We start from the raw sequence: 18172 nt of genomic DNA on the forward strand, positions 1-18172 counted from the left end.
CTGCCAGGCGTTAGGCTTCACCCTCTGCTGCAGACCAAGTGAGCTCAGTCTGGCCATGAGCACCATGAGCATCTGTGCTCACAGCCCGCTCCCCTGGGGCTCTGGAGTGCCAGGCCAAGCTGCTCGGGCACAGCCAGCTCCCCTGAAGCTCTGGAGTGCCAGGCCAAGCTGCTCGGGCACAGCCAGCTCCCCTGAAGCTCTGGAGTGCCAGGTCGAGCTGCTAGGGTGGGTGTGAGTGTGGCGGGGAGCAGCCCCAGGCTTGAACTCCGCAGACTACTCTTGCTGCCTAGAGTTCAGCAGTTTTTCTTGAATGAATGCTTCTGAACTTGTTTGCTTTTGGTTAACATCCAGAGCCTTCAGATGTGTTCCTTCGTGTCTAGTTTTATAGTTGTTGGGGAGGAAGGAGGTGCAAGAAGATTTGCAAACTTCTTTATTCTCTTATTGCTAGAATTCTCTCTCTCAGCCTTTTGACATTTCTAGCTTGTCACAGCTGCTTGAGAGTAAATGGTGTAACAGTTCCTGTTACGTTTCCCAGAACTTGCCTCAGTGACGCAGAGATGCTCGGTAATGGAGCTGCCTCCACTGGTTACCAGGGGAACACAGCGCAGTGGTCACCTTAGAGGCCACGCCACTCCATTCTTTTCCTGCTTTCGAATGTATGAAAGTGAAACTCAGTCACTCAGTTGTGACAGTTTGTGATCCCATGGACTATATAGTCCATGAAATTCTCCAGGCCAGAATACTGGTGTGGGTAGCCTTTCCCTTCTCCAGGGGATCTTCCCAACCCAGGGATCGAACCCAGGTCTCCCGCATTGTGAGCAGATTCTTTACCAGCTGAGCCACAAGGGAAGCCCAAGAGTACCGGAGCGGGTAGCCTAGCCCTTCGCCAGGGGATCTTCCCGACCCGGGTCTCCTGCATTGCAGGCAGATTCTTCACCAACTGAACTATCAAGGAAGCTCTTTTGAATGCATAGTGGATTAAAATATTCTCTGATCACAATGACATAAATTTTGACCTTTAAAAAACTTACTGGAGTTGTAATTCTGAGCAAAAGTACATAGAGTTTAAATCTCTTTAAATATCATGCTAGTGTTTTCAGTTACTAACATATAATTAAGATGACTTAAACTCTCTTTTTTAAAATTTTAGTTTGTTCTGTCAATTGAAACCAAGAGAGAAGGTTGTTCCTAAGTGGCATGAGAAGCCGTACGAGTGGAATCAGGTAAGCGAGAAACCTGAGGGGATGTGGGCCGCCTGCCCCCAGGACGGACCGGGGGGGCCCTCTGGAGGGGCTCCGGGTGGAGCGTGTGCGAGAGCAGAGGGGGACGGACGGCAGAGCGGGCAGCGCTGTCAGCCGGTCAGCCGGTCAGCCGGTGCGGCGCCGTCAGCCGGTGCGGCGTGTGGCGCGGCCGCGGGCAGCCTGCTGCTTCCGAATGGTGCGGTGCTCGGTTGCTCCTTCGTGTCCGACTCTCTGCTACCCCATGAGATGTAGCCCTCCAGGCTCCTCTGGCTATGGAATTTTCCCAACAAAATACTGGGGTGGGTTGCCATTTCTCTTCCTGACCCAGGGGTCTTCCTGACCCAGGGATTGAACGCGAGTCTCCTGCATTGGCAGGTGGATTCTTTACCCCTGAGCCCCCGGAAGCCCTCTGGATAGTATACTGTATGTGAAAAGTTAGATGCCAGGCTAATCATCCTTTACTTCCAGATAAAACAGGTGCGGGTGGCTGGGCGAGCACTCAGGGCACAGGCGTGGGGGTCTGGGCGGGTGCTCAGGGCACAGGCTCAGGGCACAGGCGTGGGCGTCTGGGCGGGCGCTCAGGGCACAGGCGTGGGCGTCTGGGCGGGCGCTCAGGGCGCAGGCTCAGGGCACAGGCGTGGATGTCTGGGCGGGCGCTCAGGGCACAGGCGTGGGCATCTGGCCGAGCACTTAGTGCACGCTTGTTTTCGTCTTCTTTGGTTGTCATGACGATGCGCCATCCACTGGGTGGCAGAAGCAGCAGCAGCTTGCTTCGTGGCAGTGGGAGGGGCTGGATGTGGGTGCTGCGGGCACCAGCACTGTGGGGCTCTGCCAAGGGCTCTCCTCCTGCTTGGAGACATCCACCTTCTCACGGTGCCCTTGCGTGACAGAGAGTGGGTGGCACGCTCTTTGGGTCTCTTCCTGTAAGGGCACTAATCCATTGTGAGAGCCTCCTCCTCACCTCTGTCTAACCCGACTACTGCCCAAAGGCCCGCCTCCTAATACTGTTACACTGGGGGTCTGGATGACATGGATCGGCCCACGGCGCTTGTGAAGTGTGGCAGGGCCCACACTGGGCACCGTGACATTTCCTGCCCATGAGATTTAGAGAAGACAATAGAATGTGCTTGCAGGAAAGGAGCCCAGGGAGGAATCTTAAGCTCTAATCCCAGAGCCAGGAGAAAAGAAGAGACATCAAAGGCAGAGGCAAAGGAGAACGGGGAAGATATACCCAACGGACTGCAGGGTTCCGGAGAATAGCAGGGAGACCTAAGAAGGCCTTCTTAAGCGACCAGTGCAAAGAAATAGAGGAAAACATGGAGTGGGCAGGACTAGCGATCTCGTCAGGAAAATCAGAGATATGAAGGGAACACTTCCTGCAAAGATGGGCGCATAAATGGACAGAAGTGGTGCGGACCTAACAGAAGCAGAAGACGTTAAGAAGAGGTGGCAGGAAGACACAGAAGAGCTGTACAAAAAATATCTCAGTGACCCAGATAACCAGGATGGTGTGGTCACTCACCCAAAGCCAGACATCCTGGAATGTGGGCCTTAGGAAGCATCACTATGAACAAAGCTAGTGGAGGTGATGGAATTCCAGCTGAATTATTTCAAATCCTAAAAGATGATGCTGTGAAAGTGCTGCACTCAACATGCCAGCAAATTAGGAAAACTCAGCAGTGACCACAGGACTGGAAAAGGTCCATTTTCATTCCAATCCCAAAGAAAGGCAATGCCAAAGAATGCTCAAACTGCCGCACAGTTGCTCTCATCTCACATGCTAGCAAAGTAATGCTCAAAATTCTCCAAACTAGGCTTCAACAGTATGTGAACTGAGAACTTCCAGATTCACAAGCTAGATTTAGAAAAGGCAGAGGAACCAGAGATTAAATTGCCAACATCTGTTGGATCGTAGAAAAAGCAAGGGAGTTCCAGAAGACATCTGCTGCTTCATTGACTACACTAAAGCCTTTGACCATGTGAAGGTGAAGGTGAAGTCGCTCAGTCGCATCCGACTCTTTGCGACCCCGTGGACTGTAGCCCACCAGGCTCCTCCGTCCGTGGGATTCTCTAGGCCAGAATACTGGAGTGGGTTGCCATTTCCTTCTCCAGGGGATCTTCCCAACCCAGGGATCGAACCCAGGTCTCCCACATTGGAGGCAGGTGCTTTACCCTCTGAGCCACCAGGGAAGCCCTATGTGAAGTGAACTGTGAGTCCCTCAGTCGTGTCTGACTCTGCAATCCCATGGACTGTATGGAATTCTCCAGGCCAGAACACTGGAATGGGTAGTCTTTCCCTTTTCCAGGAGATCTTCCCAACCCAGGGGTCAAACCCAGGTCTCCCACATTGTAGGTGGATTCTTTACTAGCTGAGCCACAAGGGAAGCGCTTTGACTGTGTGGATCACAACAAACTATGGAAAATTCTTAAAGAGATGGGAATACCAGACCACCTTATCTGTCTCCTGAGAAACCTGTGTGCAGGTCAAGAAGCAACAGTTAGAAGTGGACATGAACAATGGACTTGTTCCAGATTGGGTAAGGAGTACGTCAAGGCTGTATACTGTCACCTTGCTTATTTAACTTATATGCAGAGTCCATCATGTGAAATGCTAGGCTGGGTAAAGCACAAGCTGGAATCAAGATTGCCAAGAGAAATAACAACTTCAGAAATGCAAGTGACTCTACCCTTATGGCAGAAAGCAAAGAAGGACTAAAGATCCTTTTGATGAAAGTGAAAGAGGAGGGTGAAAAATCTGATTTAAAACTCAACATTCAGAAAACTAAGATCATGGTATCTGGTCCCAACACTTCATGGCCAATAGATGGAGGAAAAATGAAAACATGGAGAGACTTTATTTTCTTGGGCTCCCAAATCACTGCAGATGGTGACTGCACCCATGAAATTAAAAGACGCTTGCTCCTTGGAAGAAAAGCTATGACAAACCTAGACAGCTTATTAAAAAGCAGAGATAACACTTTGACAGCAAAGGTCCATCTAGTCAAAGCTATGGTTTTTCCAGGAGTCATGTATGGATGTGAGACTTAAGTCTGAGTGCTGAAGAATTGCTGCTTTTGAATTGTGCTGGAGAAGGTAGTTGGACTGCAAGGAGGTCAAACCAGTCCATCCTGAAGGAAGTCAACCCTGAATGTTTATTGGAAGGACTGCTGCTGAACCTCTCTCTGAGACTTTGGCCACCTGATTTGAAGAACTGACTCATTGGAAAAGACCCTGACGCTGGGAAAGATGGAGGGCAGGGGGAGAAGGGGACGGCAGAGGATGAGATGGTTGGATGGCGTTGCTGACTTAATGGGTGTGACTTTGAGCCGACTCCGGGAGATGGTGGAGGACAGAGGAGCCTGCATGCTGCAGTCCATGGGGCCGCAAAGAGTCAGACACGACTTAGCGGTTGAACAGCAGCAGTCCTAGAGCCAAGGCTGTCTTTATAAATAAGCCAGCTGGGGCACGGTGTCCTTATCCCTGTGGCAGGGGAAGCGAGGCGCTGCCCCCGGAGATGGTGTTTTCTGCTCCACGTCTGACGGTTCCTTCTGCAGCAGCGCTCCTGCTGCCCACGTGCTCCGTGACGGGGTTCCCTGTTAGCGTGCTGAGCACCAGTCACTGGAGCTGCTCTGCCACACGCACGAGGTCTGCCCTCTGGGAGGGACACGGAGCCTGTACCGGCCGCCTCTGCCGCAGCCTCCAGGGGGGGTGCGAAGCTAATAGCAAGACTTAGGAAGCCGAGTTCCATTCTGGGGTTGATGGGTTTCAGAAAACTTACACAGGCTCTAATGCCTCTGTGAAGTTACTGTTCATGTTTACGTAAAAGAATGCATGGGGGATTTCTGAGTAAAGGTTACTGTATTGTTAAGACGAATTGAAAGATGGCATAGCAGATGTATAGTATTTGGTGTTGTGAGAGTAGAGAAGCATTCTGTAAATATTCTTGGGACATAGAAGGAGTGCTTCCTGCCCTCTCTGTACACACACACACACACACACACACACACACACACACACACACACACACACACACACGAAGTCTGTCTGTGTGTGTAACTTTGTTTTACATAGAAGGAGTGCTTCCTGCCCTCTCTGTACACACACACACACACACACACACACACACACACACACACACACACACACACACACACGCGAAGTCTGTCTGTGTGTGTAACTTTGTTTTACATAGAAGGAGTGCTTCCTGCCCTCTCTGTACACACACACACACACACAAACACACACACACACACACACACACGAAGTCTGTCTGTGTGTGTAACTTTGTTTTACTCTGTGTCTAGAAAAGCGCTGTGTCGGAGCCTGACTGGCCCTCTTGCCCCGACAGGTTGATCCGAAGCTGGTGATGGAGCAGGCGGACCGGGAGAGCAGCAGGGGCAAGAACACCTTCCTGTACCAGCTCCACAGGCTGATCGTGCTCAGCTCCTAGAGGGCCGGTGCCCGCCCCTGCGAGCCGCGCGCCGCGCTGCGGGCCGCTCCGGCCGGGCGCTCGCCTCCTCAGTGGGGGCTGGAGGGAGGTGTTTCTGTTCCCAGGACTGGGAAAAGGCTGGTCTTCTCTAGAAACAGAAAATCACGGTGTTAAACATTTTGGGAAAAATTGTTCTGAAGGAAGACTTCATCTGGAAAAAGGTTCTCTTTTGCTCTGTTATTAAAGTGAATATCCATAGGTAGTGTTCGGTGTGAGGTTCTGGGTCCAGCGTGCGTTCTGCCTTGTTGCCGTGGTTTAAATGCCTGGGCCCAGGGAGACCAGTGCTCCCAGCTGATCGCAAGAGGAAAGCTGGGTGTTCTTTTCCAAAACCATGTGATCTTTACCAAGTTTTTTCCTTGAGGGGAAATATCTACTTTTGGTAAAAATACTTCCGTTTTGTGTATATCAGGTTTTTCCTTAAGTTACAATTCTTAGTCCACGTTTTGGAAATGAGAGAGATCACCTGGTCACTAGTGTATCTAATAAAAGTATTAGACCGAGTTTGTTTCTGGCAGTTTTTAGTCAGAGGAGATTAAAGTATATTTTGTTCTTAAAAAAAAAAATCCAGATTTCTAAAGCTGATAAAGGAGTGTTCAGTCACTCAGTCGTGTCTGACTCTTCGCGACCCCGTGGACTGCAGCACTCCAGGCCTCCCTGTGCATCACCAACTCCCGGAGCTCAGCTTTGTTCACAGTCCAACTCTCACATCCATACATGACTACTGGAAAAACCATAGCTTTGAGTAGAGGTACCTTTGTTGACAATGTCTCTGCTCTTTAATATGCTGTCTGGGTTGGTCATAGCTTTCCTTCCAAGGAGCAAGCGTCTTTTAATTTCATGGCTGCAGTCACCATCTGCAGTGATTTTAGAGCCCCAGAAATAAAGTCTGTCCCTGTTTCCATTGTTTCCCCATCTGTTCGCCATAACTTTTACAAGACAGGGTTTCAGCAGCAAAGCAGAGCCACTGTAAGCGCAGCAGCCAGCGGGATCTGAGTGAGTTCTCGCACGGGTGTGACCAGCTGGAGGGAAGGTCTGGACCGGCCAGGGGGCAGGTAGGAGAGACGGTCCTCCTGAGCGGGGGCTTCCAGGGAGACCGCTTGCGGCCGGTGAGAAAACACGAGAAGTGCTCGGGTTTGGTCCGACGGTGGGCTCGTGACCAGGAGCTTGACGCAGGGAGGACTTCTGTAAACTGGGGCCTGGCTGGCACTGCCCTGGGCCTCCGCGGGTCAGCCGGGCCAGCAGCCGGGAAGCCTGCAGACGCACGTGTGCCGGGCCTTGTGGCTGTGTCTCGACCGCCTGAGCACGTCAGCCCCGCGTCCCTGGTGTGCAGTCTTGCTCAGCTCTGAGCAAAAGCACCCCCTGCAGGTTTCCGGGGAGAGCAATTCCTCAGCTGTAAGGGTCAGGTCTCGCCTCCGCGAGGAGCAGGAAGTGCTGCCTGCTGTTTGCCTGCCGCCAGGTGGGAGTGACCGGAGCAGGCGTGCGGGGCGGCCGAGCTGGCCTGGGCTGCTGGCGTGCTTCCTGCTTGTTAGCATTTGAGCAGCCGTTCCGTGAGTGGTTGAAAAATGAAGTGGTACCAAAAGGCTTCTGTTAAAGGAGGGGTGGGGGGGGACTTCCCTGCGGTCCAGTGGTGAAGACTGTGCCCTCAGTGCAGGGGCCTGCCTTTGATCCCCGGGCAGGGAACTAAGATCCTGCAATCCACAACCGAGACCCAGTGCAGCAAATAAATTAATAAAAAATCCAGTTTTTAGATTTTTGTGGTAATGGCCCTCGAAACAATTCTAACTCTTACCTTTTTTTTTCTGGAATTGCCTCCATCTTAAGTATTTTATTGAGTAAATTATGCTTTTGCATCGTTCCTCCTTAGTGGCTAACTGCTTGCTGTGCTAACAGGTGGAGGTGGGGCTCTTTCCACCCTTCTGCACCTCGTTTTCCCACCCCAACCTGGGTGTCTGTGTTGCTGGTTAAAGCAGTCATTGGTCCTCATCACAGTAACTTTGTACATGGTGTTTTCTGGAAAGAACAAGAAAACAGGTAGTATGATAGATAGCGTGTCTTTCCATGTAACTGTGATTTAGAGGGTAATTGCCATGCTTTTCACGTGCATAATTCTCTGCTGATGTATCCTTAAACAGTTTTTATGTTCTTAGTCATGTATGTCCGTGGTGTGGGATGAAGGGGTATTAGAGGGTAGGTAGGAAGAGTCCGCCTTCTCCCCACCAGCACCGAGCTGTCCCCAGAGGCAGCGTGGTCTCTGTCTGCACAGTCCTCCCTTGGGGGTTTGTCAGGCATGTGCTGTTGCTCAGGGACTCTGACGACCTCATGAAGCTGACCCTGGGGAGTGGAGACAGGAAGGACAGCCAGGCCGGCAGCAGTGAGCGCCCAGAGAGCGGGTGACGGGAGCGGAGGGGGCCGCAGCAGGCCGCTCTCCTGGGAAGGGGCCGGCCCGGTGGTCAGAGTCCTGGGCGCTGGGGCCGTGAGGCGTCTGTGCTGCCCGTCAGCTCTGCAGCCATCGCCTGGAAGTAATCGCAGGTGACGCTTCGATGAATCTGCAAGGCTGAGTCCCAGCAAAGCTTCATTTATATGGACCAGGGCCAGACCCTGGGTTTTGGTTTGCTGGCCTGGCGATGGAGGGCAGGTGCAGCGGAATGAGTGTCAGGGAAAGCTTCACGGTGAGGGGAGCGGATAGAGATCTGACCTGAGGGCACGTGGGGAGGAGGAATTCTGGGCAGAGGAGACGAGAAGGGGCCAAGCGCTTGGGGTATTTGCAGAGCAAGCCAGGAGGCGGGGCAAAGATGCTTAGACAGGAGCCGAGGCCACGGGGCAAGTTTGCCTTTCATTCTGCGTGCGGTGGGGGCTCTCAGAGGGGCTTGGGCAGTGATGTCACACCTGAGCTTACTGAGAACGACCACGCTGGCTGCTGCACGGGGCATGGGGCAGGCCACTGCAGGTAAGGACTCTCACCCAGGGGGACACTGGTGCTGAGAGCAGGTGGCCAGCCGGGGCATGTGTGCCAGAGTGCAGCGGTCACAAGGAAGGTGATTGGATTCGAAAAATCAGAGGAGGAGCGTTCTCGGGACACCATCGTGTGGGGTGGATGATGGCTGCAGACTGTGTGTCCACATCTTAACCCCTGGGGCCTCTGTCATGTGATTTTATCTGGAGAGAGTCTTTGCAGGTCTGATTAAAGATCTCGAGATGAGAAGACTGTCCTGGATTTAGGGTAGGCTCTGAAGCCAGTAACCAGCATCCTTTTAAGAGATGCACAGAGGACACAGAAGAAAGAGGCCGTGAAGATGGAGGGCCAGACTGCAGACAAGGCACACCCAGAGCCCCCAGAGACTGGAGGCGGCGGGGGACCCTCCCCGGGAGCTTCGGGAGGAGTGAAGCCCTGCCGGCCCCTTGATCCCAGACTCCCGGGCTCCAGAACCGGAGACTGTCCGTTTCTGCCGTGTCAAGCTCCCCCCAACCCCTGCCCCTGAACCCCGCTGTTTGCGGTAACTTGTAGCAGCCACAGAAAGTGAATCCAGACACACCGTCCGCTCCCTTCCAGAGGCTGTCTCTTTGTGCATGCAGGCCCCGGGTCGGTTTGTTGTCACACCTGGCTGTGGGCTGCACACTCTGATCTAGGCCTTAATTTATTCACTGAATTTTTATTGTGGATTGTATTCCTAGATCACTACAGAAAGAGTTACCTCATTCTTCTTAACTACTTTGTGGTATAGAATTTTATGGATTTTTTTCATAATTGACTACCTTTTCACACCAGACACTAAAATAGTAGTCTCACTAATATTCAGCATTGCAGTGAGTATCCTCATACACCTGTGTCATACAGAGCAATATGGACTTTAAAGTCAGTTTGTTGATATCCATATAATGACTTGCTGGGATTTTGGTTGGGATTGTGTTGAATCTGTAGATCATGTTGGAGATAGCTGACATCTTAACAATATTAAGTCTTCCCATCCAGTAACCAGGTTAGAGACATCACTTTGCTGACAAAGGTCCATCTAGTCAAGGCTATGGTTTTTCCAGTAGTCATGTATGGTTGTGAGAGTTGGACCATAAGGAAGGCTGAGCATCGAAGAATTGATGCTTTTGAACTGTGGTGTTGGAGAAAACTTGAGAGTCCCTTGGACTGCAAGGAGAGCCAGCCAGTTCATCCTAAAGGAAATCAGTCCTGAATATTCATTGGAAGGATTGATGCTGAAGCTGAAGCTCCACTACTTTGGCCACCTAATGCAAAGAGCTGACTTATTAGAAAAGACCCTGATGCTGGAAAGGTTTAAGGCAGGAGGAGAAGGGGAGGACAGAGGACGAGATGGTTGGATGGCATCATATATTCAATGGGCATGAGTTTGAGCAAGCTCCAGGAGATGGTGAAGGACAGGGAGGCCTGGCATACTGCAGTCCATGGGGTCACAAAGAGTCAGACACGACTGAGCAACTGAACAACAAATTCATGAACAGGGAATATCTCTCCATCCAATTAGATCTTCTCCGGTTTCTTAACGTAAGAGTTTTGTACTTTTCTGTGTATGGGTCATGTACATGTTTTGTTCGGTTTGTTACCAAATACTTTTTCTGCTTTTCTTTGGTGCTAATGTAAAAGACACTGTGTTTTAAATATCCAATTCCTATTGTTCAGTGTTGGAATATTGGAAACCACTGGACTTTGTAAAGTTGTTTTTTTTTAAATCTGACCCATTTTTTAAAAGTCTTCATCGAATTTGTTAGCACACTGTTTCTGTTTCATGCTTTGTTTTTTGGCCCCAAGGCATATGCGATATTAGTTCCCCAACTAGGGACCGAACCTGCACCCCCTTCGTTGGAAGGCAAGTCTTAGTCGTGGGGCCGGGGGAGCCCCAAGCAGTTGGCTTCTGTATGTTGATCTTGAATCCTGCAGCCTCGCTGTAATCACTAGTTTCAGTGTTTTAATTGATCCTTTGGGATTTTCTTCATTGATAATCATGTCTTCTGTGAACAAGCGGAATTTTATTTGTTCCTTCCCAAGCTTTGCTCTGGAGAAGGAAATGGCAACCCAGTCCAGTGTTCTTGCCTGGAGAATCCCAGGGACGGGGCAGCCTGGTGGGCTGCCATCTCTGGGGTTGCACAGAGTCGGTCACGACTGAAGCGACTTAGCAACAGCAGCAGCAGCAGCAGCAGCAAGCTTTACTCTTGGCTTACTGCAATAGCTATGCAGACTATGAGACATAAAACACCCCTTAAACACTCCATTTAATAGAACCCATATACGTATGCTTTCAGAACCGTAAACTAGAAGTCACTAACAGAAAGATAGTTTAGAAAATCCCACAATATTTGGAGATTAAACAACATGTTTCTAAATAGCACTATTAGTCAAAGAAAAACTCTCGAGAATGGCAGTTATTACTATCTAAAAGTGGATAGGGACCTCCCTGGTGGTCTGGTGCTTAAGAATCTGTCTTCCAGTGCAGAGGTTATGGGTTCGATCCCTGGTCAGGGAACTCAGGTCCCACAGGCCACGGGATGACAGCCAAGTCTGAGCGGGGCAACGAGAGACTGTGCTCCAGCCAGGAGCCCCCGCACCTCTGCGAAGACCCAGAGCGGCCCAGAAGTAGTAGTGATCGTAATAATGAAATATTAAAGGGGATGAGAACAGAGTCATCTTTATACAGTTTTGGGCTTCCCTAGTGACTCAGACGGATCGATCCCTGGGTTGGGAAGACCCCCTGGAGGAGGAACGGCAGCCCACTCCAGTCTTCTTGTCTGGGAAATCGCATGGACTGAGGAGCCTGGCGGGCTGCCATCTATAGGGTCCCAAAGAGCCAGGCGTGATTGAGCGACTAGCACAAAGTTCAATGTGGGAAAGACGGCTCCAGAGGAAACCCCCCAGTGACGGAAGCGCCGATAAACTGTGGACAGACGCACCTCCCCAAACACTCTCTGCAAGAGCATTGACCCTAGTGAGAATCTTTTGGAAGAGGGGAAAAAGCGGAAATGAAAACAAGGTTTTGTTTAGAAAACTCAGCACGGAGTTACATAGATTTAGTGAAACTCATTCCCGAAAATGCTTTTTCAGTGAAAAATTCCACTGTTGACATAATGCAAATGTATTTAGATTTATATGCTGTCAGGATGGTGGCGGAGGGCGTCATGGGGACGTCTCCACCCTGTGGCCGCGTCACGGCCGCTCAGCCGCCTCCGGTCCAGCCTGGACACACTTTTGGCTGTGATGTCACCATGCAGCCTTCTGGCCTGGGTCCCTGTCCTGTGTGGCTGTTTCTCATCGTGTCCTGGACATTTCACCTCCCTGGACATTCTCTGCACACGCCGTTCCCTCCGCTTGGACAGACTGCTGCCCCTTGGTAAACGCCCCCCAGGCATCCCTTGTGCTGCGATGCCATCCACAGGTCTCTGGACAGAAGGAAGTGCCCTGTTGCCCTGTCCCTCCGGGCATCTGGTTTTGCTCCCAGAATTAAATAGTTCACTTACTCCACAAGCATTTTTGGGTTGCCTTTTGGGGGTTTAGGGTCGAATGACCTAGGCCTGTAGTGAATGCTAAGAGAGGGCTTTTCACACTATTACAGGTCTCTTAAGAGTAGAATCTGTATTTTATTAATTTCTAAAGACCTGGCACCTACTTGGTATTCAAATGCGATTTGAATAGAACCCATCACAGTAGGTGGAGAAGGCCATGGCACCCCCTCCAGTCCTCCTGCCTGGAAAGTTCCAGGGACGGAGGAGCCTGGCGGGCTGCAGTCCACAGGGTCGCGAAGAGTCAGACACGACTGAGCGACTTCACTTTCACTTTTCACTTTCATGCATTGGAGAAGGAAATGGCCACCCACTCCAGTACTGTTGCCTGGAAAGTCCCATGGGCGGAGGAGCCTGGTGGGCTGCAGTCCATGGGGTCTCGAAGAGTCAGACACGACTGAGTGACTTGACTTTCACTTTTCACTTTCATGCATTGGAGAAGGAAATGGCAACCCACTCCAGTATTCTTGCCTGGAGAATCCCAGGGACAGGGGAGCCTGGTGGGCTGCTGTCTGTGGGGTTGCACAGAGTCGGACACGACTGAAGCAACTTAGCAGCAGCAGCAGCATCACAGTAGGGGAGGGCAGTCAGGAGGCTGGAGGGTGAGGGCCGGCTCTCGGGTTTAGGGGACCAGGAGGCCCGTTGAGGTCGGGGAGGTGGAAGCCACAGGTGCACACCGGCTGGCCTCCTTCCCCGTCCAGGCTCCGCGGCAGGGAGACCCGCTGGCCGGACCCATGAGGGGTCTTTAGGCTGCCGTAAGGCCACCTCTGTTCTAGGGTGTGTTGCCATGGAGATGTCCAAGTGCTATGCTCACATGTAAGAGCGATTGGTTAAATATAAAACGGAGCAGTGAACCACTGCAGCTCTTAGAAGCACAGAAAGAAATTGCTGTGAAGGGAAACCCCCTCAGAAAACGGCAACCTTCTAAACCGTTGACGGCCTCCTGGTGGCAGGCCCAGGCGCTGGGGAGTGCGGTCCGGGGGCTTTCTGCCCGGATCTCCTGCGACAGCGCGGAGACCCAGCTCAGAAGGAGCGTGCTCCGCCCTCTCGTGGGGCCGCCGGGGCCCTGGTCGGGGGGGCATGGGCGGTGGAGGACAGTGGACTTGGGGGGCAGCGGCAGCCTTTTTGAGGCCCTGCGTGAAGACGATCACGATGCCTGCACGGTGGGAGGCGGATGGCTCAGGAGGGCTCAGGCCAGGGAGAGCAGGCAGAGGACGCTCAGGGGGCTCTGACTGGCAGAGAGCGGTTCACAGCCTGTCTGCCCTGCCGCTCCGCTTCCCCCACCCCGACCGACCCTGTTTTGAGAGCCCTCGACACCAAAACACCCGCTTCCGAGCATCGCTGCTCCTCCCGGGCCAGCTGTGAGGGCGACCCCTGTGGTCCAGCGGTGGGGTCCTTCGGGGTTTTACACTGGAGATCACGGCGTCAGGCCACGCAGAACCCGGGAGGCTGGAGTGGTGGCTGAAGTCGCCGTGTCCAGAGAAGCGGGGCTTGGTGGACATCTGAGTGCTTGGTTCTGGCCTCAGTCCTGCCTCTGGGCTCCGTGACACTGTCCAGGAGTCTCATGGGCTCTGCTTGCTAGGTAGGCTGGTTTTGGTCGGGGTTTGTCTGAGATAATGCCGGCAGACAGTGGAGCATGGGGTGTTATACTGAAGACGGTGCCTGCCGCTGAGGGCTGGTAAGCCCTTTGAACTCTCCAGCCTCTCCTGGCTGCAGGGTGATGAGTAGATGGGGGTGGATAGGAGCAGGAGATGAAGTGACTGAGGACGAGGAGAACAGCTGCTTGGGCCCGCGGAGGAGGCCGTCCAGGTGGGAGGCCAACAGTGGAGCTGGGGAGATAGAGAATGGATTTTCCAAACCTGGGGGAGGTAGGCTTGATGTGTGAGTGATGAGGAGTGTCCTGCAGTGACCGTCAGGGTTAGGTTAGGGAGCTGGGTCCATGGTGACGTCCTTTGCCAGGAAAATAACAGATTTGGTGCAGTGGGGGAGAATCTGGATTTGCACTTAAAGCATCCGTGGGTCGTTGAACAAAGGTGTGTAAGAAGCTGTGAGGGGCTCCCCTGGCAGCCCATTGGCTAAGAGTCTGCCTGCTAGTGAAGGGGACACAGGTTCGATACCTGGGCTGGGAAGATCCCACATGCCGTGAGGCAACCAAGCCTTCGCACCGCAGCTCCTGAAGCCCACACGTGCTCGAGCCTGTGCTCCGCAATAGAGAGGAGACCTGCTCGCCACAACCAGAGAGAGCACACACAGTCCTGAAGACCCAGCACAGCCCAAAATAAGGAAATGAAAACTGTAAAAAGAAAAAAGCCATGAGGTGTCTGGACGTCAGGAGAGGTTTCGGGTGGAGGGAAGAGCCTGGGATGGAGCAGTTTACAGGTGGTGGCTGAACTATTTTATTTTTTTCAGTTAGAATTTGATTTCCAAAACATCTCTGATTCTGTCGTGTGTCACCATCTCAGTGGCCGTCAGCATCTCTGACCCAGTGACTTCCTGGCCCCGTCTCTGTGTCTTCTGTGCTGTCTCCCCTTCGGCCCGCTCTGTGTACAGTGTTCCGTTTAGAAGCAGGGATCCGACCATCAGAGCCAGCATTCCACCCGTCTCCTGGGGCATGGTTGCTGTGTCAGGGACCCTGGGGAGGAAACCTCTCGGTGTGGGAAGTACTCGGACACCAGTCTTCAAGGGATGCTCATGGTCGCAGGGACCGTGGAAGAGAGGGATCCCTGAGTGAGGACTTCAGACAAGCTGGGGGGGTGGGGGGTGCAGGTGCTACCCCTTGAGCAGACCAGGACATGAGGATCGGGTGGGCAGAAGCGGTCCATGCGTGATGAGGGACGAACGTGAAGCTAAAGGGAGCAGAACCAAGTATGCCACCATGCGGACTGAGCTTTCCCACCAAAGGACAGGCAGCTAAGTAGGGCTGAGGAATACGCTAAACCCAGCTGCACACTGTCTACGAGAACACGGAGTGATGAGAGGTGGACATGAAGGTGAGGGCCCGGGTAACAGAGAAAGGAGAGCAAAGAGCGGAATCTGCAGCTGACCTCAGACCAGGCGATGTTTAAGGTCAGGGGTGATGTGATGTGAAGGCAGGACCGATGGTGTGCTAGGAAGATGTGGGCTCCAAGCAACGTACTGAAGAAATGATAAATACTGGGAGAATTCCATGCAAAGACAACAGTGATGGGCGACCTTGGCACTCCTGTGTTCACTCTTCAGCGTTCTAATTCACCAGATAGGACACAGGAATTAAATAATAGAGTCAGGAAAGCTGATACAATATCTATGTAGAATCTAGGATCCCTCACACTTAAAGTGTCCTTTCCCTTAGGTTTGTGAAATGTTTACAAAAACAGATCCTGTCTGTGACCACAAAGGAATACTTTTTTCCAATGCAAGAATTTTAAGAGTCACACTTTGGGGATTGTTGCTGTTGTCCAGTTGCTGTGTCACGTCTAACTGTTTGTGACTCCACAGACTGCAGCACACCAAGCTCCTCTGTCCTCCACTATCTCTGGAGTTTGATCACATTCATGTCCATTGAGTTGGTGATGCCATCCAACCATCTCATCCTCTGCCACCTTCTTCTCCTTTTGCCTTCCATCTTTCCCAGCATCAGGGTCTTTTCCATGAGTTGGCTCTTTGCATCAGGTGGCCAAAGTACTGGAGTTTCAGCTTCAGCATCAGTGCTTCCAATGAATATCCAGGACTGTTTTCCTTTAGGATGGACTGGTTGGATCTCCTTGCAGTCCAAGGGACTCTCAAGTCTTTTCCAACACCACAGTACAAAAGCATCAATTCTTCAGTGCTCAGCTTTCTTTATAGTCCAACTCTCACATCCATACATGACCACAGGAAAAACCATAGCCTTGACTAGACGGACCTTTGTTAGCAAAGTAATGTCTCTGCCTTTTCATATGCTATCTAGGTTGGTCATAACTTTCCTTCCAAGCAGTAAGTGTCTTTTAATTTCATGGCTACAATCACCATCTGCAGTGATTTTGGAGCCCCAAAAATAAAGTCAGCCACTGTTCCCATTGTTTCCCCATCTATTTGCCATGAAGTGATGGGACTGGATGCCATGATCTTTGTTACTGAATGTTGAGCTTTAAGCCAACTTTTTCACTCTCCACTTTCACTTTCATCAGGAGGCTTTTAGTTCCTCTTCACTTTCTGCCATAAGGGTGGTGTCATCTGCATATCTGAGGTTATTGATATTTCTCTCGGCAATCTTGATTCCAGCTTGTGCTTCTTCCAGCCCAGCATTTCTCATGTACTCTGCATAGAAGTTAAATAAGCAGGGTGACAATATACAGCCTTGACATACTCATTTTCGTATTGGAACCAGTCTGTTGTTCCATGTCCAGTTCTAACTGTTGCTTCCTGACCTGCATACAGATTTCTCGTGTGGCAGGTCAGGTGATCTGGTATTCCCATCTCTTTCAGGATTTTCCAGTTTATTGTAATTCACATAGTCAAAGGCTTAAGCAAAAATCGATATTTTTCTGGAACTCTCTTGCTTTTTCGATGATCCAGCAGATGTTGGCAATTTGATCTCTGGTTCCTCTGCCTTTTCTAAAACCAACTTGAACCATCTGGAAGTTCACAGTTCACATATTGCTGAAGCCTGGCTTGGAGAATTTTGAGCATTACTTTACTAGCATGTGAGATGAGTGCAATTGTGCAATAGTTTGAGCATTCTTTGGCACTGCCTTTCTTTGGGATTGGAATGAAAACGGACCTTTTTCAGTCCTGTGGCCACTGCTGAGTTTTCCAAATTTGCTGGCATGTTGAGTGCAGCACTTTCACAGCATCATCTTTCAGGATTTGAAATAGCTCCACTGGAATTCCATCACCTCCACTAGCTTTGTTCACAGTGATGCTTTCTAAGGCCCACTTGACTTCACATTCCAGGATGTCTGGCTCTAGGTGAGTGATCACACCATCATGATTATCTGAGTCGTGAAGATCTTTTTTTGTACAGTTCTTCTGTGTATTCTTGCCACCTCTTCTTAATATCTTCTGCTTCTGTTAGGTCCATTCCATTTCTGTCCTTTATCGAGCCCAGCTTTGCATGAAATGTTCCCTTGGTATCTAATTTTTTGAAGAGATCTCTAGTCTTTCCCATTCTGTTGTTTTCCTGTATTTCTTTGCATTGATCGCCGAGGAAGGCTTTCTTATCTCTCCTTGCTATTCTTTGGAACTCTGCATTCAGATGCTTATATCTTTCCTTTTCTCCTTTGCTTTTCACTTCTCTTCTTTTCACAGCTATTTGTAAGGCCTCCCCAGACAGCCATTTTGCTTTTTGCATTTCTTTTCCATGGGGATGATCTTGATCCCTGTCTGCTGTACAATGTCACTAACCTCATTCCATAGTTCATCAGGCACTCACTCTATCAGATCTAGACCCTTAAATCTATTTCTCACTTCCACTGTATAATCATAAGGGATTTGATTTAGGTCATACCTGAATGGTCTAGTGGTTTTCCCTACTTTCTTCAATTTAAGTCTGATTTTTGCAATAAGGAGTTCATGATCTGAGCCACAGTCAGCTGCCAGTCATTTCTGCCAACTGTATAGAGCGTCTCCATTTTCAGCTGCAAAGAATATAATCAGTCTGATTTCAGTATTGACCTTCTGGTGATGTATAGAGTCTTCTCTTGTGTTGTTGCAAGAGGGTGTTCGCTATGACCAGTGGGTTCTCTTGGCAAATCTCTATTAGCCCTTGCCTGCTTCATTCTGTACTCCAAGGCCAAATTTGCCTGTTACTCCAGGTGTCTTTTGCTTTCCTACTTTTGCATTCCAGTTCCCCGTGCTGAAAAGGACATCTTTTTGGGGTCTAGTTCTAGAAGGTCTTGTAGGTCTTCATAGAACTGTTCATTCTTTAGCATTACTGGTTGGGGCAGTAATTACCATGATAGTG

At 50.9% G+C, this 18172-nt stretch overlaps 1 protein-coding gene across 1 annotated transcript in view; it reads left to right on the plus strand.

Annotated features, from left to right (window-relative positions):
• Positions 1 to 5691, plus strand: part of TDRD9 (tudor domain containing 9) — a 113675-nt gene extending 107984 nt beyond the window's left edge. The window contains exons 38-39 of the mRNA XM_068991288.1: positions 1151 to 1223; positions 5590 to 5691. Coding sequence (XP_068847389.1) covers positions 1151 to 1223; positions 5590 to 5691 — 175 coding nt within the window. The remainder of the gene's footprint in view (positions 1 to 1150; positions 1224 to 5589) is intronic.
• Positions 5692 to 18172: the final 12481 nt, after the last annotated feature.

This window comes from Capricornis sumatraensis, chromosome 19, assembly GCF_032405125.1.
Source record: "Capricornis sumatraensis isolate serow.1 chromosome 19, serow.2, whole genome shotgun sequence".
NCBI classification, from domain to species: domain Eukaryota; kingdom Metazoa; phylum Chordata; class Mammalia; order Artiodactyla; family Bovidae; genus Capricornis; species Capricornis sumatraensis.